The sequence below is a fragment of the Haliotis asinina genome, chromosome 15 (genome assembly GCF_037392515.1).
Source record: "Haliotis asinina isolate JCU_RB_2024 chromosome 15, JCU_Hal_asi_v2, whole genome shotgun sequence".
Classification (NCBI taxonomy): Eukaryota; Metazoa; Mollusca; class Gastropoda; order Lepetellida; family Haliotidae; genus Haliotis; species Haliotis asinina.
The window spans coordinates 384,677-410,524 of record NC_090294.1 but is presented as its reverse complement, the minus strand read 5'-3'; the positions used below and the strand labels follow the sequence as shown (position 1 = coordinate 410,524).

At 38.5% G+C, this 25,848-nt stretch overlaps 2 protein-coding genes across 8 annotated transcripts in view; one reads left to right on the top strand and one right to left on the bottom strand.

The window, feature by feature from the left end:
• Positions 1-1,249: 1,249 nt before the first annotated feature.
• LOC137265811 (tetratricopeptide repeat protein 1-like) lies at positions 1,250-13,916 on the bottom strand. 6 transcript variants are annotated; one of them, XM_067801270.1, is made up of 6 exons: positions 13,673-13,916; positions 9,466-10,006; positions 8,955-9,128; positions 3,678-3,863; positions 3,373-3,427; positions 1,250-3,060 (listed from the first exon to the last, which is right to left on the bottom strand). In XM_067801270.1, the coding sequence occupies exons 2-6, from the start codon at positions 9,994-9,996 to the stop codon at positions 2,930-2,932; spliced, it is 1,077 nt and encodes a 358-aa protein (XP_067657371.1). In that variant the 5' UTR covers positions 9,997-10,006; positions 13,673-13,916; the 3' UTR covers positions 1,250-2,929. The 6 variants fall into 6 exon arrangements, with proteins under 6 accessions (XP_067657371.1, XP_067657370.1, XP_067657375.1 ...); XM_067801269.1 differs by having other exon boundaries at positions 13,752-13,909; XM_067801274.1 differs by having other exon boundaries at positions 13,820-13,891.
• A 228-nt stretch (positions 13,917-14,144) lies between these two features.
• Positions 14,145-25,848, top strand: part of LOC137264869 (U5 small nuclear ribonucleoprotein 200 kDa helicase-like) — a 98,939-nt gene continuing 87,235 nt past the window's right edge. Inside the window, exons 1-3 of one of the 2 annotated variants that reach the window (XM_067800213.1) lie at positions 14,145-14,301; positions 16,548-16,711; positions 25,484-25,655. In XM_067800213.1, the coding sequence (XP_067656314.1) occupies positions 14,257-14,301; positions 16,548-16,711; positions 25,484-25,655 (381 nt within the window). In that variant the 5' untranslated portion in view covers positions 14,145-14,256. The remainder of the gene's footprint in view (positions 14,302-16,547; positions 16,712-25,483; positions 25,656-25,848) is intronic. The other variant, XM_067800214.1, reaches the window with a different exon arrangement.

Genomic DNA, 25,848 nt, shown 5'->3' with positions numbered 1-25,848 from the left:
TGACAGTATGTTGTAGCAGTGGAGACTGTGGTCACAGTAAGTGTCTGTGGTAACAATGAGGATGTGTTGTCACAGTGACAGTATGTTGTAACCATGAGGGTCTGTGGTAACAGTGAAGGTCCTTGGTAACAGGGAGAGGATGTTGTAGCACTGAGGGTCTGTGCTCATACTGTGGGTCTGTTGAAACAGTAAAAGGCCACTGTAACAGTGAGGGTCTGTTGTCACAGTGAGAGTCTGTTGTAACAGCTAGGGTCTGTTGTAACCATGAGGGTTGGTGGTAACAGTGAAGGTCTCTTGTAACAGTGAGGGTCTGTTGTTACAGTCAGTGTCTGCTGTCAGTCAGGGTTTGTGGTAACATTGAGGGTCTGCTGTCACAGTAAGGGTCTGTAGTAACAGTATGTAACAGGGAGTGTGTTGTAACAGGGAGGGTCTGTGTGTGTTGTAACAGGGAGGGTCTGTTGTCACAGTGAGGTTCTGTGGTCACAGTGAGGGTCTTCTATAACAGTGATGGTCTAGTGAGGGTCTGTTGTTATAGTGAGGGTCTGTGGTTATAGTGAGGGTGTTACAATAGTGATGATCTGTTGTAATTATGAAGGTCTGTGGTCAAAGTGAGGGTCTGTTGTTATCGTGAGTGTTAGAAGCGCAGACCATGGTGATGGAATGGATTTGCACACTGACCATGCAGATGGCTGCTGTCAACCTCTGGCTTGCAAGCACTAAACTCACAGGCTGTGGTGATAAGTTGGTGACTATAGACCCATTACACAGTTATCACTCTCTTTTGTTGTCAACAATACAGAGCAGCTAATGTATAGTCTGGCAGAAAATGTTTCAGGACAGTGTTTGGCGACTTTACTTTATAACTATAAGTGTTATCTGTTTCCGATTTGGTATGAGGCTTTATAATTCTTCTACCATTGGGGATTTTAATTGTCATAATTTATCACTCGATAATAAGAAAGTTGTCTATACGGATCGCTGTTCCATTAAGTAGCTCAACACCCTTGACATGTGAGGTGTTGTTGTGACTTGAAATAAAGACAGCTCTTACAGACAACTTTCTTACTATCGAGTGATAAGTTATGACAGTGAAAATCCTCAATGGTAGAAGAATTATAAAGCCTCATACCAAATTGGAAACGGAGAGCACTTATAGTTTGAAAGTACAGCTACCAAACACCATCCTGAAACATTTTCTGATAGACTATATCTGCAGATTAATTCTGTACAAACTCATGTAAGACAGGTAAATTCTTCGGAATTGTTTATTTACAAAGCTTAAAGAAAAATATACAGGTTACTGTAACAAATAAATACTCTTCCCAGACTTCCTGTCAATCACATATCAATACAAAATAAACTGGGAAACATTTGTCAAGATTTCAGCTTTTCATCCAGTATGTGTATAATAGTCTTATGAAATATGTATTCTTAGTGAATTTTTAAAATTTGGACTTAAAACTTGATGGAATGGAAAGTACCGAGAGATCTTGATTTAACTTCATTTTATGCAGTTATAACTTGACTGTAGTGTAATATAGTGTTAATGTAACAATTCAAAATTACAACTTAATACAATGTGATTTTTATTGCACACACCCAAATCCTAAAGATATATAAAGACAATGATAATTCACAAAGACGTTGTTTCATTACACATTTGTTCCTCTGTATAACGGCCAAGGAAATTCTGACTTGTTCAAGTGTAACAGTGAACCTGATAACTAAATACAGTTTTGTCAACACTGTTGCAATACTTCATGTTGATAGCAAATACTCACAACACTCAAGTTCTTCTTAAGTAAAAAAGCTCTTTCATGTATGATTATCATATCCAGAATGGGGAGTGTGTGCGTCATGCTGAACAGACAAGTTAGTAATTATCTTTGGGCACTGAACTTTGACTGCAAGGTGCTACGACTGCCAGTTGGTCTGAATGTAGTCCCATTTTCACCCTAAAGAAACACAAATCACTGCTACAGAGCCAGATATTTCTATCATTTCTAACTCTTTGTTTTACTAGTCATACATTTTTCTACTTAGATATGATTCCAGTTTCTATGGACTTCGGTTACATTCTATAAAAGTTCATGATTTTAAAGCTGAATTGTTTTTCCTATTGTTTGTCATGTTTTTGAGTTATATATTCTTCATGTCAATCGGAGGAAGCATGCCAAAGTAGTGCTGAACCTTTGATAACTTGACAATCTTTATTTGGAAAAGTGCTTTTTTAAGCTTCTGAGCATATCAGTTTGAAAATGGTACTGAGTGAGGAATGTGTGCAGCTGTAGATGACTCAACAGAGTATAGAATAACTCTAGACATGGACATGGGGTCCTGAAGGAGAAAGCTTAACTTGAATGAGACTCGCCTTTAAATTCAAGTTTGTGTGATATTCAGAGGCGTCTGAAGCAAGTGACAATACGTGCCAATCCCACCCTGAGTCTGGATATAGGTTATTGGCAGTTGTACAAAACACAAAGTAAAGGACTGAAGCTCAGTCAACAAGTGTGATCACATGGTCTCGCTTGCTCCCAAAGACATTCAAAGAGAAATTCATTCCATCAGTACAAAACTTTGAGAAAAAGCTGGAAATCAAATGGAGTTTGAAAAACAATTCTGAATCCTGTACAACAACAGTAGTTCAATGAAAATGCTTGGATGATGCCAATGACCATAAGAAACAGGAATACAGACTGAAGTCTCCAATATATGTCATTCATATCTAGGACAAGACAGAATGTACAATGTGCTAAAGAGTATCTAATCTTCAGAAAGCTAGCACATTGTTCACACTAGCTTCAACCCTCGGACATACATCTGACTGCAGTTTAAGAGTTTTCTGATTTGTTCCAGTCATGATTCCTCTTATACAATGTACAGATTTACATATATCATCCACAAACAAATACAGTGGTGCAGGAAACTGTCACTGTTTGGCTTGGTTTTGCTGAAACTGCACTGAGTAGGAACCAGTTGATGGATCTTGTTGAAGGTTGAAATTGTCTGTAGACATCCCAAACGGTTTCAGAATCATGTTGCCCAAGTCTTTCAACTTTCCTGAAATGTTAAAACACATGTGAGCAGCCGATGACTTGTCATTCTCCATTTTATCAATTGGGAACTTCCAAACTTCTCAAATCATGATGAAAAAGGCTACTACCCTTTTTTTCAGATAAAGATTTTCTGGATTTGTATGAGTTGCATAGTACATGTTATTAGCTTCTACAAGTAATTGAAAGGTATCACTCATGCTTTGAATGACCAAACATGAACTGTGCATTTATAAGTGTACACTGGAACTGACATGACAGAACCATTAAGTACCATGCTTACGATCAGTAACACACTCTAGCTTTCCTGTAAACATACCCAACATTTCTGTCTTCAGCTTTTCATTTCTCTCTTTTATTTGGTCAGCAAGTCTCTGTAGGAAAATAGCAGAAACTAAACATGCTTACATGCCACTGCACGAGAACAACATGAACCACACGACATATTCCACATCACACTCTTCAATAGTGCGTCAACAATATGAAGGGTTTGGTTTTGTTAAGAGCATTACAATTTAAAATGTATTTAAAATTTGTAACTCTTGGGCATTTGACCTTATCAAACACGAGCTGCACCATCATGGTTGGGATTCTTCCACTTAAACACTGAACAGTCCGACTTACAAGAGCAGCATGTCTAGCAGCATGCTGGGAAGGGTCCAACTCTACAGCTTTCTGAAAGTCTGCTAGAGCCTCATCCAGTTTATCTGTCCTTTCATACAGCTCTGCTCTCCGTAGCAAGGCCTTCATGTAATGGGGGTGCAGCTCCAAGGCTTTGCTGCAGTTCTTGATGGCATCTTTGTTGTCATCCTTGAATCAGAGTAATAAACATTTGTATAAGACCTGCCTACAAAATGTTGTATAGTTGACCAAAACTGACTTATTAGTGAGTAAATGAATGTTTGTTATTTGAAACCAATACAATACATAGCATGACAGTAGACTGCAACTTAGTAGCTGTTCATACCATAAACAGACACAAGTTGAAATCTGAATGGACTGGGAGACATTATAACTTCGAACTGAGACTTTGCAATATTATATATAAAAAGAATCGAAAGAACATGATCAAGCTTGCTGGATTTCATTTTCTCCCCACATACATTACTCAAATAATGTCATCCCATGTCACCTCTGTTCCAATATGACCGTTTTATGGTGTGCATGTTCAGGATTCGTTACTGGTTGCAATCACATGTCGTTGTGCAATCAGCAATGTTGTTTCAAAAGTGACCATTCCTAAAGCCTCAGTAATTTCTGCATGCTTTAGGAAAACAAGAACCTCTTCCCCTGCGCAATGCGTAAATGTTTCTTTTTGACAGAACTCAGTCATGTAATGACGGATCAAGAAGAGAGATATTTGTGGCCCCATTTTCTATTTCTAGTTTCTGATTTTCATTTCAGTATGAAATACTGAATCTATCCGTCACAAACTGATCAACTCCATGGTGGCTGTCATGTCTGATCTAAGTCGACGTAACACGTGTTCTGATAGGACAGAATGAAGGGAGATAATTCATGTTGTGATTTTTTGCCACTAGGGCTTTTACGAAAACAGGGAAATAGGGCCTTCTTGGAGCAGAGCTTACGTGGGAAGATATGACTTGAGACATTTGTGGAAAGAGAATGGCTTGATTTGTAAAAAATATTTTGAGGAAAACAAGTATCACTTTGTTTCTACACAATCACTTGTACCTTTCCAACAACAAAAATGTGAATATATTCCATAAAATACAATCTTTCACCAATGTAACATAAGCATGTTAAGATGATATCATCTAATATCCATTAAACAAGATTTAGCTGTCTATACTTATACAGCAATGCATTCAAAATATTTGTATATTAACTGATACATTGTGAATGTATATATATTATAAATATGTAATGTACTCAGAACAGAATAAATCCTGCATTACATATTGCCTTTTATTAAGTTTCCTCTGAAAACATGACTGGAAATAGCAAGAAACACAAGAGAATACAAATTGTAATGCAAAGGTAAACACAGTCTCACTGTCAACTACAATAGTAAATGCCAAATATCATTCCACATCATTTGCAAAATATTCAATGAATTAAAAAATAGAACAAGTAAAGTGAAAAATTACATATTCTATCTGATATTGTGCTCTTTCCCTCGTTCCTTAACACTGGAGGGACAACAACAACAAATGTTTCTGGCCTCAAGTATCACCTTGCCCAAGAACACTCCTGACCAGTGTGCTTGGTAGCCAAAAGAAGTCAAAACATGCAGCCTGCCTTTGTTGACCCTGTGACTTCCTACTGAAGTGGTTCTCTGTCTTCCCGACAAAACCACCTTTGCAGTCTATATAGCAGTCAAGTGGTTGTCCATCATCAGAAATATTTTTGATATTTAAAATATACAATGTAATGTAAAATTTTCAATACGCTTAACATATCTTTCCTCTGTTTATGCACTTACTCCTCGGTGGGGAAGAGGACTGAACATTCAACCCAGTGTGTCAAGAACTCCTCAGAAGGAGGCTGACCCATAACTTTGATCCATAGAAACTTCATAAATCCTAGATGCCATTACAACGTGTAACGTATGATGGCTTGCTTCTCAAAAACCATTAGATATACCTTTCCTAACCTCCCAGGTACTGGGCATGATTTCTTGCCTGTGAATCCAAAGATTTTCTGTCCTCAGTCCCAGGCATCAAGACTTTTACAGGTGTATGGCAGAACTAGAGACCTCACTCGCAGTCAGGTAGTAGAGGAACTAGAGAAAGGAATGCCTGGATTTCCACAGAATTGGTTAAGTGAGCCAGAAAGATCCAGTAAATCAGTCACAATGATGAAGGTCTCAATGAACCAAGAAAGTCATGTATATCTTCATGATCTGACAGATCTTCTGGAAACAAGGCATCATCTGCTGATGTAGGGTTCTATGAATGTTTTATAGAAAGACGAACCCTACTAATAGATCAACTGTACATTTCAGATAAAAAGTGTCTGCCACTCACATGGCAATGTCCCCCACCACTAAAGAATTAAACATAACATATTTATATGGACGATTACCTTTTGTGACATGTAGTTATTGTGTTAACAAGATATTGACAAGTGTCATGTAACCTTGAAAATAAGGTCATGTTCACCTGAAATAACTGGTGTCTGTGTAATCACCAAATGTAGGCTGTCAAAACATAATTGAAGACACTGGGAGCAACATTTTATAAGATCACAAAAGTCTGAAAAGTGGTCAAAGTGTCATAATAGCTTTGAAGATAAGATCAAGATCACCAAAATCGACTGGTGTCTGCATGATCCCCCAATGAAGGTTGTCACCAAACCTGAAGACACTGGGTACAAAGTGTCATTAACAAGAATTTGAAAACTGGTCACAGTGTTGCGATGACCTTCAAAATAAGGTCAAGGTCACCCAAATTGAGTGTTGTTTGCATAATCCCCAACTGTAGGCTTTTACCAAATTTACAGACACTGGGTACAACAGTTCATGAGATTTTGTGCAAACAAGACTCGGGATGCATCTAAATCCATCACATGATCAGCAAAGCAGGATGCATGCTGGGTTGGGGATGGGTTATTGAAAACTGATACTAGCAGTTTGTTTCCACTCCATCAGCTAAGAGCATGGGTAAGTGCACCATGTGAGATAGAATACGACTAAATTAATAATTATTTTAATTGTGAATTCACCACAAATGACATCTTTTACAGGTGCAGGGATAAACCTGGCTCAGAAAACATATGAGATAAAATTTCACATGGGATCAAAAGCATGAGATTTTTTCAAATCTTATGACATTTAACTGTTCATGATCGTTCAGAAGAAAAAGAATACGAGACAAATAAGACATTGTCATAATCAATTTCAAGTCAAGCAATCCTGAATTGCAATGAAGTGAAAGTCTGTAGATCTACTAGCATCACCATCAGTGTCTGCATTCTGGTTGTCATCAAGGTCAACGACTCTTTCAACACCAGTCAAACGGAGGCATATACTGCCAACTAGCAACTCTGAGGTCACAGATGAAGTTTATATGTTTAACAAGAGAAAATATCAACTTATAAATCATTATTGCTACTGCATATCATACACCAGTTGAAAGGACTAATCTTACTGTTCATAAATATGAAAGTTATTTTTATCATATTTTTCACGTAATACGACTACAACTTAAATAAGTTAATTTGTAATGAAAATGCAGGCATAGACATTTATATGTCTAGATGAACCACGGAGGAAGAAAAACCTGGAGCGTTTTTCTTCTAGTTGTAACAAGTCATTACATCCCCTTCACTTTTTCTTTCATATGTTCATTTATACACGATCAGAAAATTATTCTAGAAAGATTTCTGAAATAAATGGTCGTGTATTTCCCAATATCAGTGGCAATTCGCTTGGTAACGTGATACAACAGCGTGAAAAACCTCCGTTTTAAAATCTTTGGCTGTTAATGAATAACATGTGAGGCGATTTGTTTGATGGCGGGTATCATTCGAAAGCTCTGAACATCAACAAAATGACTGTATCCTTGCCAAGGGTATTTTCATAGTTGTAAGAAGCGGTTTTATTGGATAAACATTGGTTTCTAATGACGCTTTTTAGCCTCAGTCTGCAGTAAGGATCGTGATTGGTCAAAATCAGACAAGTGACCGAAGTCAGCCAATCAGATAACAGCAACTGACAAACAAAAACGAATGACATGACATGATCGCGCAATAAAGATTGAAATAGTAAGTTATAATGTCTGTTAGACAATTTTTATGAGTACTTTTGTTGATTTTATTCTTCAGTTTATGTGATTTGTTTAATTATATCCTCTACGCATTGTTGATTTGCTCACTGAGAACTCGGATGTGGACCTGTTGCCGAAGCATGTGTGTGAGAATAGTTTTTTTTCAATAACATTGCGGAAAATAGTTTACAATTCTAATCTTGTTGATAAAATATGGCCATCTGAAATGTCATAAGTGTTGACAGGCATTATGAAGAGTGATAGATTTGATAAATGAATCATATGTTAGTTAGGTTCCTAAAAGTATAAATCATTTTGATGCAACTACTGACTGGTCGTTTTTTCGACCTACAGCTCCTGGGGACTGGTGATGTCTTGGCCAATTTTTCGACCTACGTTTTGAATGGGTCAAGTTGTTTCTTCGTTTTCATTCGTAGTCTTTAAGAATTTAAAGATTTTAATATTGAATAAGATGGTTTCGTTAGTAGTCGCCCTTCGTGTGACGTTGCAGAACACAACTTCCGAATGCGAACTCTGTACACCGTCGCATAGTGCATAAACAACACAGTACTGCGAGGTTCAGAGTTTGCCATACTCCTTGCAGCGCAGCTCATTTTGTGCAGCGCTGAGTAACGATGTACGATGTTCCATGCCAGAAGTTATGTTTCGAAGATTTAAAATAGGTAGAAAGCAATGGGAATATCTTTGACAGGACAAAATAACGACAAATCCTTTCTCAGTAAAACAGATTTAAAAACTTCCTATCATACAGGTGAGCAGGATGCGATTTTAAATCGCTGCAGGTAGGTTTGAGTGCGATCTTAAAGCAACTGGTGTGAGAAAATCACGATATCGCGGCCCAAGTCAATCCCTGCAGGTGACAATCAACACACACAACCATAGGTCTCAAATACTGATGATGGAAAACAAGCATGAAATGTGGTACACTGATGAACTTGATGAATATTTGGCATGACATCTCTGTCACTTGTTTGAAACACATCCTGTCAATAATCAAGTCATGGCAAAGCACAGCAGCTGATAGCTGACCAGCAATAAACAATGTCTGGCCTATCATTCAAGTTACAAAATGCAACCTCTGATCAGCTTTAGTAGAGTAGTATTGGGTACTTTATACTTGGCAAATACCTATTAGTATACATGTATTTACCAGTTTCATTTGACATGCTGCCTTGTTGGAGAACATGATTGACCTCTCCTTCGGGAAAGACAGGGGACACATGTGTAGAGCCTCAGTGTAGAGCCGAATGGCCTCCTTGTAGCTCCCTTCCCGGAATGCCTGGTTCCCTTTCTCCTTCGACTGCTGAGCCTTGTTCTTTCGTTCCTGAGACATGAAAGAAAAGAAGGAAATGACAGCAAATATGACTGTTTGCAACCAATTACATTTTCAAAATAAACTGCATTATTACTGCATGTCATCTACTAATAGCCTATATCAGGCTATATCACAATGTATGTAGTGCAGCATCAATTCAAACAGTTGACATCTGCTCTAATGATCATACTGACTCGGAAATCTTATATGCATATCCCCAATGTGTATAATTAGAGGATGCAATATTTTCAATCTGATCTGTTAGTTTCAGTCTGCTAAAGCATTATGGTTAAAATAAAACTGGAGACTGTGGTTACTATGAAATAATGAAAATACTGATCATTACCAACTTCTCATCATCTGAAAGACTTTCTTCAACTTTCTTCCTGCATTCTTCATCATCAACTTCTTGCGTATCCTTTTCTTCATCGAGTTCTTCCATTTCACTTCCACTTCCATCACCTGGAGTACATTCTGCATTTCCATCCCCAAAATATCTCCCCCCAACTTCACTGACAGCAATGTTTTCCCCACCACAACACACATCATCAAATTCTACATCACTTCCATCATCTGCAGACACATACTCATCATCACTTTCTATTCGCTGATCTGAAAGTGTATCAGAAATTTCTGCTACAGTTGCGCCCCCTGTCCTTTTACACACTTCTCCACTCTCTTCAACGGGTGTTCCGATTCCATCCGAGTTCCCATGAATGTCAATAAATTCCTGTATTCTTTGATTATTTTGGTTGTTTGTGTCACCCTGACCTAACAGATCCACAGAATCATCTGCCTCAGTTCCACAGCACTGTTCTCCCTCCACACACGAACCAGTCAGGGAAGTCTCTACACCCTCTCCTTTTTCTTCCGACATCCTATGAAATCTGTAATGAGTGAGTGTGCGCATGAGTATGGCTTGACGCCACTTTTAGCAGTATTCCAACAATATCTCTGCAGGCACAGGAGTTTGTATTGCTGAAAATAAAACATCCTGGGTCCAACAAGCCTAAACTGATATCCATACACATATAAAGAAGGAAAGGGATGTAATGCGCACAAACTTGTCAAAAACCTCATTCTTGATTATGAACGTATTCTGGGTGGAAAATTTTGGAATACACAGCCGCAATTCTTACTGTGTATTCCAAAATTTCCTACCCAGAATATGCTCATAATAGAGAGCGGGGTGTTTGACAAGTTGGTGCATGTTACATCCCTTTCCTTCTTTATATGTATATCAGTGTAGGCTAGTTGGACCCAGGATGTTTTATTTTCAGCAAGCCCCTGTGTCTGATGGGGACATGAGAAATGGATTTCACGCACTGTACCCAAGTGCAGTCTAAGCAAACTTAGTCTCAGTGTTATTCGTTACACTCCACCACTGAGTCTAACAAAACCTAGTAGAAGGTCGCGTCAGGTAACCTTTCACTAACCTATGACTGTCCAATCAATAGCGATACTGTTAAATTCATTTCACCTGGAAGTGAGCATACGTTAAATAGCATCGTTCGGGTACGAACCTTTTCGAGGTAAAAAGTTCAAAAGGTAAGTGCGAATGTTCCCTTTCACGATTTGGTAAGCTGTGTTCTGATTGGTCAATCTGAAAGGTTACCTGACCAGAACATACAATAAGTTTCAATATGGTGAAACACATAGATCAATCATCATATGGCAAGAATTCATTAACATACCCAAAAACAATAAAGAAAAAAAAAAAGGGGGGGGGGGAAATGAGTGCTTGATCAGAAAAGGGTTCAGGAGTGAGTGAGGGAATGAGTTCAATATTCCACACTTAAAAATGGACTTGACACATAAAACACTTTAACTTCTCAGCTACACTACCACCGTCTGATCCCTAGGACATTAGCCTGTGCAACTTAGTGCTACAGTAAACTACTGTGGTAAACTGTTACCTTTCCTTTTTCTTCATAAATGAAAAGAATGAGGTTTCTTTTAAAGTCCAAATGTTAAACGTGATAATTATATAAAAGAAGCGGGTTTGATCTGTGCATCTAGAATTTTACCGATGCATCCTGAAACTGCATATTAATACCATGCTGTACAAAATGTATGTCAATATTTTGCTGCCAAAGTAACACAGACTTCTCCTAGGAATACATATCCTGGAGTCTCCAGGGGATACGTTCCAATAAGTCTCCACTATGCCCTGGATGCACCTACAGCTCAGTCCGATGAACTTATTACCTCCCTTGGTTGGCTTTTTATCCAATCAGATGTCTATGCCGGGAAGTTGAGAGTAGCAACCACAATTCACTTTCGCTTCTTAAATTATCTGATGGAATGTCACTATAGTCTTTCTTCTTTAAAAGGAAAGGCAGAAATAAAAATGTCAGTTATGGAAAAACAACAAATGGAAAGAGTTCCTCCTGTTCCCCTATCCCAAATAATATTTATTACTTGATATACCGTGATGTACGATGTTTTCGGGTGAAGCATGTTTTGGGGGCATTTCTTTTTCCGATAATTTCTTGTGTACAGTGAGCTGACAGCGCCACCTGTAAACACATTCTAGAGTGCTGATGCTTCCATCGCAATCAGAGCACAAAGTGTTTAAAATATTCTGCTTTCATGGCAGTTGTGGACTACATTTCTGTCAAAGTACTAAAATTCTATCCTAGAATGTAATGCACTTTGAGAACCTTCACAAATGTGATCATAACTTTTTAAATATACCTTGCAACTTGCCAAGTGGACCATTATCTGCTCGAGTGAAAGGTCAAACATAAACATCACGTGATGAGAATGGAATGTTGCCAATGTAATAAGAAGACTATCAAACACTGAATTGGTAATCGATTACACATTTTGTTTTCATGCAGCAGAATTCGTACCTGACTTGTGACCACGGGATTCATTTAAAATCCTATTCCGATGTCGCTGTACTGCACAGACATGACATGTTTTATTGTCCCTGCCATTGTGTGCCATGCAGACAAGAAGAATGAATGAGCATATGCTTGAATAACCTACCTGTAAATATGTTTATTTGTGACAATTTTCACCAAAGAAACACCCAGAAAACACTTTTAAAAAATCAAGAAAAAAACTGACCACTTTGCTTGATTTCTACTTCAAATGTCACATATTTGTTGATTTCTATGGAGAAGAATGCATCACATGCGCTTCCATACAAGGGCATGACCCTGCGCCATAATGAGTAACCCAAAAGCATGGTACGTCACTTCTCTCTCATGCTGGCGGACAAGATAAGAAATGTTTGTTGCATTGGAAACCGGCTGACAACTTAATAAATTTATGAAAGTTGAGATGATATTTATTTACAGAATTACAGTTTTCATAAGCTACTCATACGCAATAATGTACACGATCATCTTTTCCATTAGTATCCCGAAAACATGTTACACTATGTTAATATATCCCGGTGTTGGGGCTTTTTTGATGATGTAAGACAAAAACGTAATTTTAATCTTAAATATCATTTAAAGTTTTGTTTTTGCTACTCTTGACTGATACAGATATATTCATCTATTTCACACAAAAATATCATGTGTTTCCTACAAAAATAGCATTGATGACATCATATCGGCGAATTAGTAGCCACTTACAACATGCGAGCATTTTGTATGTTTTCGATGATGAGTCCTACTTTTATCTCCGCACGGCCAGGGAGTGTTTTGATCACAAGGTTTCCTGTTTAATACATAAACCTATCAACAGCAGACAACTGATCTTGCTGGATTTCCATCAGCATTTTTCTGTTGAACAGGCAACTGATTTCTCATTTGAGGTAAATAATATTGATGTTTATTTGCTCTTTACATAACTTAACTCCTGGATTTCAATTGTCAGTAAAACGTCTCACGACAGGAACTGAGCATCCGCCCAACCAATGAAATGTTTTTGCACTCCAGTCGCGCGCACACTTCCCCGATACACTTCCCCTAGCAATGCAATCGTTGAACGTCGAATTCAGATCGCTTTGGGATACTAGAATTATTAACAAAACCTAACAACAATTACTAGAGGACTCACAAAAATAACTAAAAGCCCCCCAAAAGTACAATATTTAGGGTTTTGTTACGTCTGTTAACCTAGGGATAATCTACAACATATATAGTCTCCCTGATTAATCTGAGGAAGAATGAATATGGGGAACGGAAGGAACTCTTTCCCAACAAACTTAGAGTAGTGACGGGTTCAGGCTAAACATCACCACAGCAAAACGACACACGGCGAAAATAGCACCATTTGGACATAAAGGAACCTCCCCTTGGCGAAAACTTCTACAAATGTTATGCCGAAAACGGCACCATATAAAAGTGAAAGTGCATCTCATACCTGAGCGGCTTGCAGATATGTTTAGATAATAAATGTGTCTACTCTGCCGACAGTGATTGGAAAGTGAAATGACTGCATGGACAGTGATTGAATGGTTGTGATCCTGTTCATCGCGCAACATTCGTCACTGTGTTCTCTTGTTTAAACGTAATCGAATTCGAAAGCATCTGATACAGTCGCCAGCTGCGATCAAGAAAACTGTGGACTAACGAGTCGCATCCCTTAGTTACCTTTTCTGTACCTGATACTCGTGATGACGACCCAGTCAACCTTTGTGACAAGTGATAGATGCCAGATAGATTAGCTTACTTTTAAGAGTAATGTGATGGCAAAATTCTTACTGACGTATTCAACAGTGCGCAGAGAAATAGCCGAACCTTGCGGAGCAATTTTACTGTAAACTGGTTCTCTGCTCCCTTTGTGCACATCTATTACGATTTGAGAGACAGGCCCCAGCTCACGTTAGCTGCACATATAACAGGTTACAAAACTAACCATTTTATGTATTTTATAATTGAATTGAATCTAACCCAAACGTATTTACTTAGGAAATTTGGAAAATACTTTTAAATAAAATGGTATTATTATTAAGTGTTCAGACAAACTTTGAATGAATTTGTTCATATCGATCAAATTATTTTATTTTATAACTAACTGTATTGTTAGTATTCTGACAAATGTGCTCTTACCGGAAACGGAAACAAATGCATGTAGCGCACTCTACGAAAAGCGTGAGTTCTTCCAAACGTGAAAACACGACATATAAACGTCCACAGCACAAGTTGGATTACTATACCTACAGAGTGCATCAGCCATGGCAGATGCTGCGGCTAGGTCGCTTCAATATGAATACAAAGCTGTAAGTCTTAATCATAATGAATTTGTAGAAGTTTTCGATGTATTCAAAGTAAAGGACAGTTTTCGTTCTAAACGTTAACCGGTCTCATTGTTGTGGATGTGATTGATCGAGCAGCATGTTTTGATGTGAATAGTAAGCCATTTAAGAAATAGTGGTTTAAACCTTTAAATACAGACCCAAACCCTAACATGGAGTCAGTTACCCGAAATCTATAAACATTGTTATATTGCACTTTACACAGGTGAGATGATGCCATAGCATCCGTTTGACGAATTCTTTTAATTTGAAGTGTTATTCACTTACACTTTTTGCTTCCCATATCCATAAAACACCTATATATTTAACGAAGTACGTCACCTTTTGTCACATGTTATGCATCAATCAAACAGACAGAGCAGAACAAACAGTGTGAGCACACAATCAGTTTTGTCCCCCTTAAAACATGTGACATGTTTCATTCATCATGTTCCCCACTCTATAGTGATTGTCAATGCAAGTTACGTTGATGTTTCTTTGTGAGATGTGAACACCTCCCGCAAACAAATTTACAGATTTTCCTCATGTTTATATATACAGGGAGAAGAAACTCCCCGTAAAGCCCCTGAACGTATATCTGGGGTCGTTTCGTAACCAGTGTAGCCAATATGGTGGCAACGTAGTATTTAAGATCGAGCCCGGTTTATTTTCAGCAGCTGATTACATTCGCTGAGTGTTGCAAAAACTGAAATCCAACTTGTAGAAGATATCTTAACTATTTTGTCACTTCAGTTTAAGTCAAATAATTGGTATTAGTGCCCATGTTAGGACAGTAGATTTGTAGAAAAGTTTCAAGTCGGTGTGTTATATCTCACTGGCTTCTATTCTTGATTCACTGTAAAGATAGACTAAATTGTGCTGATAAAGACCTCTTTCACACATTCGTGTAATGTTCAGAAGGGAAACATACATTTAGTTGAAAGGTATTTGTAAGTAATAGTAATAGTTTTATCACTTTAAAACATTGTTAGGGTGTAATTGAGGTGTGTGAAAAATATGACATATCGCTGATCTGATCTGATCTGATCCGCCATTGCTGCTTGTGATGCTTGAGGGTTATAGTTCCATGACTACTTTCTTTCTAGTTGATCTTATTATTTGACAACAGTGGAAAGGTGTTTGGGACACTTTGTGACAGTTTTACACTTTCTGTTTTTGAGAGGTGTGTGACAGTGTCGGTTAACATTTTGTTAATGTCCATTCCATTCCCCACATGCAATAAGATATCTTAATTAATTATTAATGTAAACATAAATGTCTCAAAGTAGATTTTTTAAATAGAACAGCTGGAGTTAACACATGTTCTTGTGATACTTTTGCACTCTTCAACATGTTTTGGGAGGGACGGCCGCAGTGTATCATTCATTCATTCACATATGTACTACTTTCTTTTATTGTGTTTCTTTCTTTCATTCATTCACATAATTCTTGTTCTTAATTCCTTCTATAATTCATTCATGCATTGTAAAATTCCAACTGATACAATAAACTGACTGAAGTTCTGTTAAACACGACTGAAGTAGCGCTGGGAACGAGCCAAGTCACTGTGTGCTTCAAAGCATGGCGAGGCACACATTAATTTGTGCAAATGGTAAAGAAAGCGAGTGAGTTACCTATCCCACTTGTAGATTATCCCTGGTTTTACACCACACTCAGCAATATTCAAGCTATATGGTGGCGGTCTGTAAATAACCGAGTCCAACAGCATGTGCATCGATCTGGACAGTTGGGAACTGATGACGTTCCAACCAAGTCAGCGAACCTGACCTTCTGATCCCGTTAGTCGCCTCTTATGACAAGCATTGTCGCCTTTTATATTTAATAGGAATGACTCATGTAAAGCAATAGCTGGTGGATACTCTTCTTTATTGCAAACCTTAGATACTAAAGGATCATAATAGGCTGTTTGATTTGCAAGTGGTGTCCAAACCTGAGGATTGAGAAGTGATGGTTTTAATACATAACTATAAGTAGAAAGGTACCTTTATTCATTCCCAGATTTTCACCGATACTGCAAGATATAGGAACAATTTTGCATCCCTCTGATACTTTGATACCATAATCATGTTTGTATCACAACACGGACACAGAAGCTCTGTATGAAGACTAAGGTATTCCTTTCAGTCCAGGCAGTTTTAGGAGTATAATGCATTTGAAGAATATTTTTTTCTTTGACAACATGAATTTCAGGTATGAAAATCTTTTTCCAGAACTCCAATCTTGTATTGCAAGTTGATCGTTCTCTCATTGACCGAAGAGCTCGAGATGAATCAACAGGAGAAGTTATGTCCCTTGTGGGGAAGATTACAGGTACAAGAATGGGTGACAGGGCCCAGAAAACTAAACCACCACAGATGGAGGAAAGAAAAAACAAGTAAGACTCATAATCTTTGGTGTCCACTTGAAGGAAAATATACACTTTAGAGCTAGATTACAAATAGATTTTACAATGTCCAGTAGTCGTAACAGCAGGTGTCAAATCTAGTGATTCAGTTTGTGTTATGTTAGTGTTGATGAATGATACATGAATATCCATATTATTTATCATTTTAGAATTTAACTATAATTTTCTGGGTAATAAGCAATCCATTGTCCTGTGAAATATAAAGATCCATGTTTAAGATTTGCCATAACAAAAAATCATATGTGGTTCCAATAGCTGACCAATTGTATAACATGCTGCTGACTCTGAATCTATTTCATTGTGACTTCTCAATTACAGTAAATTGCATTTAAACCGCACTCTTATTTGGTGTCAGTGAAAATTTTGCTGGTCCATGCAGCTGTGGGAAGATCCTGGGCCCTATTTCACAAAGCTGTTGTAGCTGTACAGCTGTCATACCTATTATATTGTAATGTTGGCATATATTATATATAACAATCATATCTGTGACAATCATATCTGTATGATAGCTGTGGGGACCTGTTCTGCTGAATAATTCTTTGTATTTGCAGATGCTCTTTAAAAATGAATTCTCGCTATGTATGCTGAACAACAAAAGAAATGTCGCACTGAAAGCAATTTCTTAAAGCACACACTTTTATTCACTCTAATTAACAATCAAAACAGAATATTGAGTTCAAACTGGCAGTGTGGGCATGAGCATTGTCTTGCTGGAAGATGTGATTTCTTTATTGTTCAAAATGTGGTACAACTTGGGGTCTTATGACTTGTTCAGTCCAGTGAAATTGCTCATCTTGTTAGAAAGTCTAGTCTTTTGAAAATTCTGTCAATGTAACAGAAAATATTGATGAACTTAATAGCAATTGTTTTGAATCAGAGGTTCCTATTGATAGAATATTGACAGGTTTGCTTACCACTGTCACTCATGCACCTGCAAAGAAACAAGATGGTAATAGACTTTCAAACAAAACAAACTTTATTGTCAGTTGCCAAAGATACGTTTTCCCTTACAAGTTTGTGGTTACTGATGGTACACCAAGTGTTCAGATATCTAACCTGATCAGACACAACATGTATTATCCTGACTCTTGCTTATTGTCATTGTCTCCTTCTATGCGAATGAAAGTGGAACACTTGAATTCCTTGTAGTTCAGTTTGAAAAGGACATAAGTACACTCACCCACAAGATGCCTCCCTTGCATATATTCCCGCCGTTATCAATCAAATGACCAATCATGTTTATCACTCAGGTGATGGTGGGGTAAGCATGGGAGTCCCAATAATGCACTACAGTCGTGCCCCGTTTATCCAAACCTCACATATCTGGAAAACTCACCATCCGAATGAAAATTCCTTAAAACGAAGTCACAACGTTGTAAAATTACTCACCTATCTCGAAATCCGGTTTCCATAACCGTATGGTCATTTTCACATACAAAACTTTAAATTATGTGCATTTTTTGTCTTGTATATCCGGATGGCTGAGCACCTGTATGTTTACACATGTGATTACCAAGGGCCTCGCGTTCCGTAACATGAAAGAAGTCAGCGTAGTCATGCCATTTCAGCGAGGGAAAAGAGAGAAATTTGTAGATACAAGGAGCAGTATCCCTCAGCAAACCTAGGAACCCTTACTAGACATTTTGGCACAGAATTCTGTCACATCGTTCGCAAGTCAACAATCAGCGACATTCTGAAAGACAAATCTAAATGGCTAGAAATTCCTGAAAGCTTATAGGAGTTATCACATGCTCGGAATGCTAAGCATAAAAAGATGGAAGAAGCAGTTTATCTTTGGATTTCTGATGTGAACAGTTGAAATTTGCCCGTCAATGACGAAATGTTAATTGAAAAAGCTCATGCTGTTGGCAATAGCATGGGTATCAGAGACTTTGCTTATTCTCGTGGCTGGTTAACATGGTTTAAGTCTAGACACTGTGTATCATGCAAGAAACATGAAGGGGAAGCGGCAAGTGCTGACAAAGAAGCTGTGATTAAGGGTCGAGAAGATCTAAAGAAGGCACTTGAAGACAATGAGGTGCAAGACATCTTCAATGTAGACGAAACTGGATTGTTTTTCAAAATCAGACACTTGCATCTCAACCTGCCAGTGGTACAAAACTCTCAAATTAACGAGTCAGCGTAGCATTGTATGCAAATGCAGATGGTTCAAAATCAAACCCTTTGTGATTGGCAAGGCTAGGCGTCCCTGTTGTTTTGGTAGTTGACTTTAATCCAAAACTTTATGCTAAGTACAGGAACAATGCCAAAGCATGGATGACTTCAGAACTCTTTGAGGGGTATTTATTGTATATAGAAATTTTGTCAAAAGTTTAAGTATAAAAAAAATATATGTGATGTTTTTTTTATCTCTTTAACTCTGTTTACAAATGATGAAATCATGCTCTCTTGATAGGTACTGACTGTCTGCAGCTGAGCCACATACCCTATGTCCTTCTTTCCCAGCCTTCGCTGCAACTACTGTATTGATTTGTCAACTTCACGATTTAATGCTTATTTGTTTTCCTTCCATAGATACACTAAGGACAGGGTGAGGTGTTTTCATGTCATGGCTGATAAATCCAGAGATAGCATCAGTAACTGCATGTTGCTTAATACTGCTGACATTCATGTTTCTAGTGAATTGCCTACTTTGTCGCGAGGGCAGGCCTGTTTTCAAGTCCAGGATTTAGACACGTAGAAGAGGTCGTCTGAGCTGGGACCCGTGAAGTTAGAATAGGCCTTCGGAGTAGAACAGGCCTTCAGCAACCCATGCTTACCATGAAAGGTGACTGTGCTTGTCACAAGAGGCAACTGACGGGATCGGGTGGTCAGGCTCGCTGACTTGGTTGACATATGTCATCGCTTCCCAGTTGCACAGATCGATGCTCATGTTGTTGATCACTGGATTGTCTGGTCCAGACTTGATTATTTACAGACCGCTGCCATAGAGCTGGAATATTGCTGAATGCGGCGTATAACTAAACTCACTCACTCACTCAATAAGTTGCGTAATCCAAATGAAAGTTAATTGTGTTGCATTCGGCCAAAAAGATGAACCAAGACAAGCACAATTCGCCGCACTGATGTATTTCAAATATGTACCTGTGTTTCATAACCATAGTTGTACTACATACATCTCAAACATTCAGTGAAAGCTTCATACATTTTCGTTTTTATAACAAATAATGCAATGTTCCCTGGAATGTGCGTGTTCTCTCATTCTGCCGTTTCCAGTCCAACGCAGCACGCAGGATTGTACACGGGGCTGGTTGTCTTCCACTGGCCATGCTGTCTTCCAGGAACGAAAACCTTTTCTGTTTCAAGCATATACATAGAATATGTGTAAACAAGAAAGTCCCAGTTTTTACCTGAAGTAGATCTCGTAATGTGTGTTGTTAGTTTTGTTGTAGAAAAGGTATGTATGCAAGTACGTATGTATTCGATCTAATTGAAGTTACCTGTATGTGTACAGGGTAAGTGAAACAACACATTCTTACCTTAATATACTGTGCACACTGATGGGGATGGAGGAATGGTGTCTTCCAGGATGAGGGATGTTAAGCAAATCGCCGACATGATGCACAATTCTTCAGAAAATGATGATTTGTAGAGTTAACATGAGCTTACCGAATGCGTAATGTATCCGCCAGGTCATGTGGAGTTTGATCGAAAGAGGGGGCGAAAGATATTACAACCTGCAGGCGGTGTTAAGTTTGCGTATTTAAATATGTATTTTCGTACTTTTTTCTTTTCGAAATTATGTCACAAAGTGTGATTTCTGTTTTTAAATGCCTTTATCAAATCATGTCAATTTCCAAAGGCATAAATTAGGTTCAAGTTACTTATATGCATTTTCATGATCAACAAGTCATCATTCGCAAGCTGGACCGTACAGAGGAACACCATCCTCAACTTTCAATTAGCAAACACGAGATCACCAGAAACCTTATAACAGTTAGCGTCTAATTAGTTTGTTTTCTTCCCAACTTCTGTCATTTTACACAATGCACATCTATTTACGGTGGTCTTAAAAGAAACATCATTTCTCTTTCAAGAGGATCAGAAACGTTTGCATTTGGTTCGGTTCAAATGGTGAACACTAGCTAGGACTACAAATCTGTTTGCTATAATCGTATTGGCAATGAAGTATTGCAGATTCATACCCGTGGAGATATTCAGAGAGATATGCATCATAGCCTAATTTTCATACATCAATAACATTTTTTCAGATGTGTTTACAAAATAGTGTGTATACCGATGAAACTGCATGCTCACTTCCTTCGGATAAGACACGTTACGTCTCGGACTGGTGAGGTAAAGTTAAACATATGCAAAAGCAAATTTTACAAATTGAGACAAACAGGCAAAGTCAGAATGGTCAGTGTCTTTGGCAAGAACCTGAAAACAGTATATACCCATGGAAAATGGATTGGCCCTCAGGGCTGGTTATAAAACATAGTTGTAAACCCACCATGTAACTAGCAAGCAAAGGACTGTCAGGCAGATGCTATTTCATACACTGCAGTTTCAGAGATTTGTCAACGATTACCTGAACAAAACTGACCTTTTTGTTCTACCAGTTTGTCTCGAGACATATCTTCTTTGGTGGACTCACAGAAACAATGTCTATGGGCGAACCTACCTAATAGTAATAGATCCGGACTGCAGTGTTCATCTACCTGTAGAGGTATCTCTCCAAGGATTGGGTGCTCTCCTGAACAAAGAAGTAGTTTAGGGGAAGTGGTCAAGACAAGATCAAGCTCTATACATGAATCTCTTAGAGATGAAAACAGTGATCAACACAATACAACACTTGTCAAGCCTTCTAAAAAACGCCAAGCTCAGAGTTCCCGCAGACACCTCCACAGTGGCGTTCTACATCAACAGACAGGACTCAACTTGGACACCAAATTTGTTTAAAGTCATGTATCACCTGTACAGCATTGTCGACAAGGTGAACATTTTCTTGAAGGCATGCCACATTCCAGGAGCAAAGAATGTCAAAGCAGACATACTATCACGACCACCACATCAGTCTCCAACAGAATGGATGATACATCCAGAGGCATTTTGGAGCATAATACAGACATTAGGATCCCCAATAACCCTGATTGCAAACATTTGTCTCCAATACTGGATGCACAAGCCTGGGCTACAGACACACTCACCGTACCATGGATGGCGGTGTATATGTTCCTGCCTCCAGTACTCAGTATCCAATCTTAAAACTACCAGATTGCCGAAATCTGTTCATTCATAAAAAATACCAAGCAAGCTCTTGGAAATCCATCAACATTCCAGCTGCACATATGGACTGTATTAAAGCTTGTTTGAAGAAATGAGCATAATTCGCCCTAGGGCCGAAGGTTGTCATGTTCACCCTACAAGCGTCTACTTGATCACTATACGATAAGTGAAAGAGATTCAATATATATGCAAAGTAGAAGAGCTTTGCTGCAAGTAAGGCATCTCATCCTCAAGTGGCTAACTACTCATAAATGACACAAGACATTTAAAAGGGTCTATGTTATCATTACTTGGAGGCGTTTTGTACAGTCATCACTATGGAAACTGGCATAATGTTGGCTAAAGTACCAGAACTACTAGCGTTACTAAGCTCGTCCAAATGGAAGATCAACAAAAGAATTTCAAGGCTCCTGCATGGAATCTCCACATAGTACTACTACATCTCACGAGTGACACTTGTGACACATCCATGGACCTGCTATTACAGAAAACACTGTTATTGGTTGCCCTTGCAGCAGGTGTCTGGATGTAAAAAATACTTGCACTGGACTGTGTGTGAACATGCTAGAGAAAGCGGCACTTTGTGACAGAGTAAACCTTTGACTCATATGGGATTTTATTGACAAGAATCAGCTGACTGGACTTATTGACAGACAATTTCACATCCCAGCACTGTCTACAGTACATGTGACACACAAGATTATCCTTGTGTCTTGTCAGGGCATCGAAAATCTACCTACAACGGACAAAGACAAGGAAAGAAATGAGATGCCCACGGAAGTTTAAAGGAATACGGTATCAGTCTAGATGAGAACAGTTATATTACGAGCAGCAGGCCTTGTGCCGATCCGCAAACCTCCAATCCACATTAAGTAAGAGCCCTAGCGTCCATGCTTGTTCTTCATGGAAACTGCTCGATGACAATTATGGAGGGCTGCTTTTGGAAACCTGATGTGGTGTTTGCCAACCACTACAACAGAGATATTGATATAATGGCAAGTGTAGCAAGTGTGGTCCCCCAAAATACTGAATGAAAGTTGAAAGCTAGCAAATTTACAGAAGACGTCATTGCCATTCACTGTTCGGTCCACCAGTTGTAGTACAACAACTAATGGTTCTTCAAAGATGCTGAGATAAATCTCATCCTTTTTTATCATGTGACTTGCCAATGCCAAACACTCTGCAGAGTAAAATGGTTGTGCATGTCTCATAACAGACTAAAATGAGTTACGTTAAGGAAAAATATGAAATTTTCTGATAAAATTGATATTTTATACTTATCCTGACTCATGAGGTCAGCCCTCCCACCCTCTCCACTCATGACATTCTTGATTTCACTCTGAATCTGGGTGTTGGGCTGTTTGAATCGGAAAGAGCGACAAGCATGGCCAGTGATGTGACTGATTTGCGTGCTAAAGGGAGGCTACTTGTCAGTGAATGTTGATTTTACATCTTTTTCAATGAATGGAACTTCAAGAGTTTCAAGTGTTCCACTATGTACCGATGGAAGACAGAGACAAGCATAGTAAACATAAGTCAGGATAAGTATTAAATATCAATTTTAATCAGAAAATCACATTTTCTACTCTCCCTAGCCACCTCAACTCAAATTTCTAAAAAAATGGGCTCCACTTTGGATGAACCCAATTTGACATGGGACACTGTGTTGCAGAACATCTAGGACTTAAATGGGAATTGATTGAAAAGAATCAGTTACCTGGTCAAACAGACAGACAGTTCCACGTCCCAGCGCTCTCAAAGTTCCTCAGCCCGGAGGATTCACAAGACTTACGGTTGTGTCCAGTCAGAGCATTAAACATTTACCTGCAAAGAGCTAAAACAAGGAGACAAACCTTCAAGTGCATCCCCTTGTCAACAGAGATGCGTACCTTCAAGAATGACAGGATTGTTTTGGATGACAGATGTCAAACCGAAGGCTTCCAAATCAGCAGTACTAGATCCTCCACATGCATCCAACTCACATGAAGTTAGAGTTCTTGTATCTACACTGACTCTGCACAAATAAAGCTGAAAACAAAAACATGTAAAAAGGCCAGCGAAATTGGAGTTCAAGCAGTTCACTAATTTTCCCCCTAGTGCTGGGGGAAAAATTGGTGTCAACAGCTATACTGCGCTGCGTTCATAACGCATGCGCAGGGATTAGGTTCGCGGAGCTTGAACCAGTATGCCTGCCAGAAGTATGGGGTTGTGAGCAGTAGTCTAATCTTAGTTGTGCACATAAACATGTCAATAATCTACTCGTTACATAAAAAAACTATGTTGATTGTGAAAAGCAGACTCTGTCACGGAGAAAACTGAATGTCTGGTTTATTGACACCTATATGTCTGCCTGCCTGTCTGCTGATGACAATATGCAATGCACAGCTTAATTACTGACCATATACAATTTGAAATTAACACCTATCAGACTACATGACATAAACAGAGAGCAAGCTATGTGTATCGCCAAATGAACCAGTGGCCTATGAAAAAGCCCTGTTACACTTGACTGCACACCCAGCAGTACCGACTTCGTTCGGTATCAGGGCTGCTTCGTTTTTGAGGGAAGGTAAAGCCAAGTACAAAATATTGCAATTTTGATGTGTGATTATACTCTTATAATTCTGTGTGTTTTTTCACAATCACCAGTGCATTTTATATATCATGAACAAGTGATAACTGTGTTTTAATTAAGTTTGATTTTTTGGTTGCATGTGACCTTTAAGGACAACCGATGAATGAGTTCTGATCCACCACTGATTCCGTCAGATTTTGGAAGCTTGATAAGCATGAGTCAGGATAAGGCAAAATATGTAATTTTCTAGACAAAATTTATATTTTATACTTATCCTGACTCATGATGTCCAGACCTCTTAACGTTCCAACAAGATGTCACTTCGGATTTCCCAACAGATCCAAGTTAATGGCATATTACAGAAATAGTGACAAGCATAGTTGGTCATGTGATAATAATGGTGGGAAAATATGCAAGGGAGGCAACTCGTGAATGAGTGTACATTTACATCCTCTTCGAAAGGAACTACAAGGGATTCAAGTGTTCCGCTGTTGTTCACTTACAAGAGGGAGACGAGCATAATAAGCACGAGTCAAAAGTATAAAATATCGATTTTATCTAAAAATATTTGAAAAAAAAGGTGGGTATCGGAATGTGCGAGTTCGTATTGAAGGTTGGTACTGCCCATTTATACCAGAAACCATGGATTAAGAACCCAGTTCGGAAAAATCTTATCTAGAGCTCTGGCACATGGAGTCCATTTCGGTCATCCCAGTGCCATGATATTACGAAAAGCAGTATAAAACTAAAGACACTCCTCACTCAGTGATCCTGTGAACCTGAATATCAGATGCATGTCTGCCAGGTCAGGTTAGACAGTCAGCATGCTACAGAAGTTAAACTTTGTTGAGTTAAAGTTGTTGTGTACTGAATCAAAACTTGAAAGTAGTACCAATAAACTTTTATGTTAATTTCAGACGGCGCAAACGTGATGAAGCTCAAAGAGACATGATAAAGATGAAGGGCACAACGCTGTTGTCTGAAGGTATTGATCAGATGGTGGGAATCCTGTACAGACCCAAGACGACAGAGACTAGACAGACATATGAGGTCCTCCTCAGTTTCATTCAGGCAGCCATAGGTGATCAGGTAACTTAGGCGTTCCTGTTGTCATGTTGAACTGGATCGTGTCAACAGTCAGAAATTGCTTGCTGTTTGTGTGTTGTAAAATACAGTACAAAGAGATTTCTTGACAGAATATCATATTTTGCAGTTCATACTATGTCATGTTATGCAGTTTCTTTTTTTTTGCAACTATGGAGAGAAAACTACCTAACTAAAT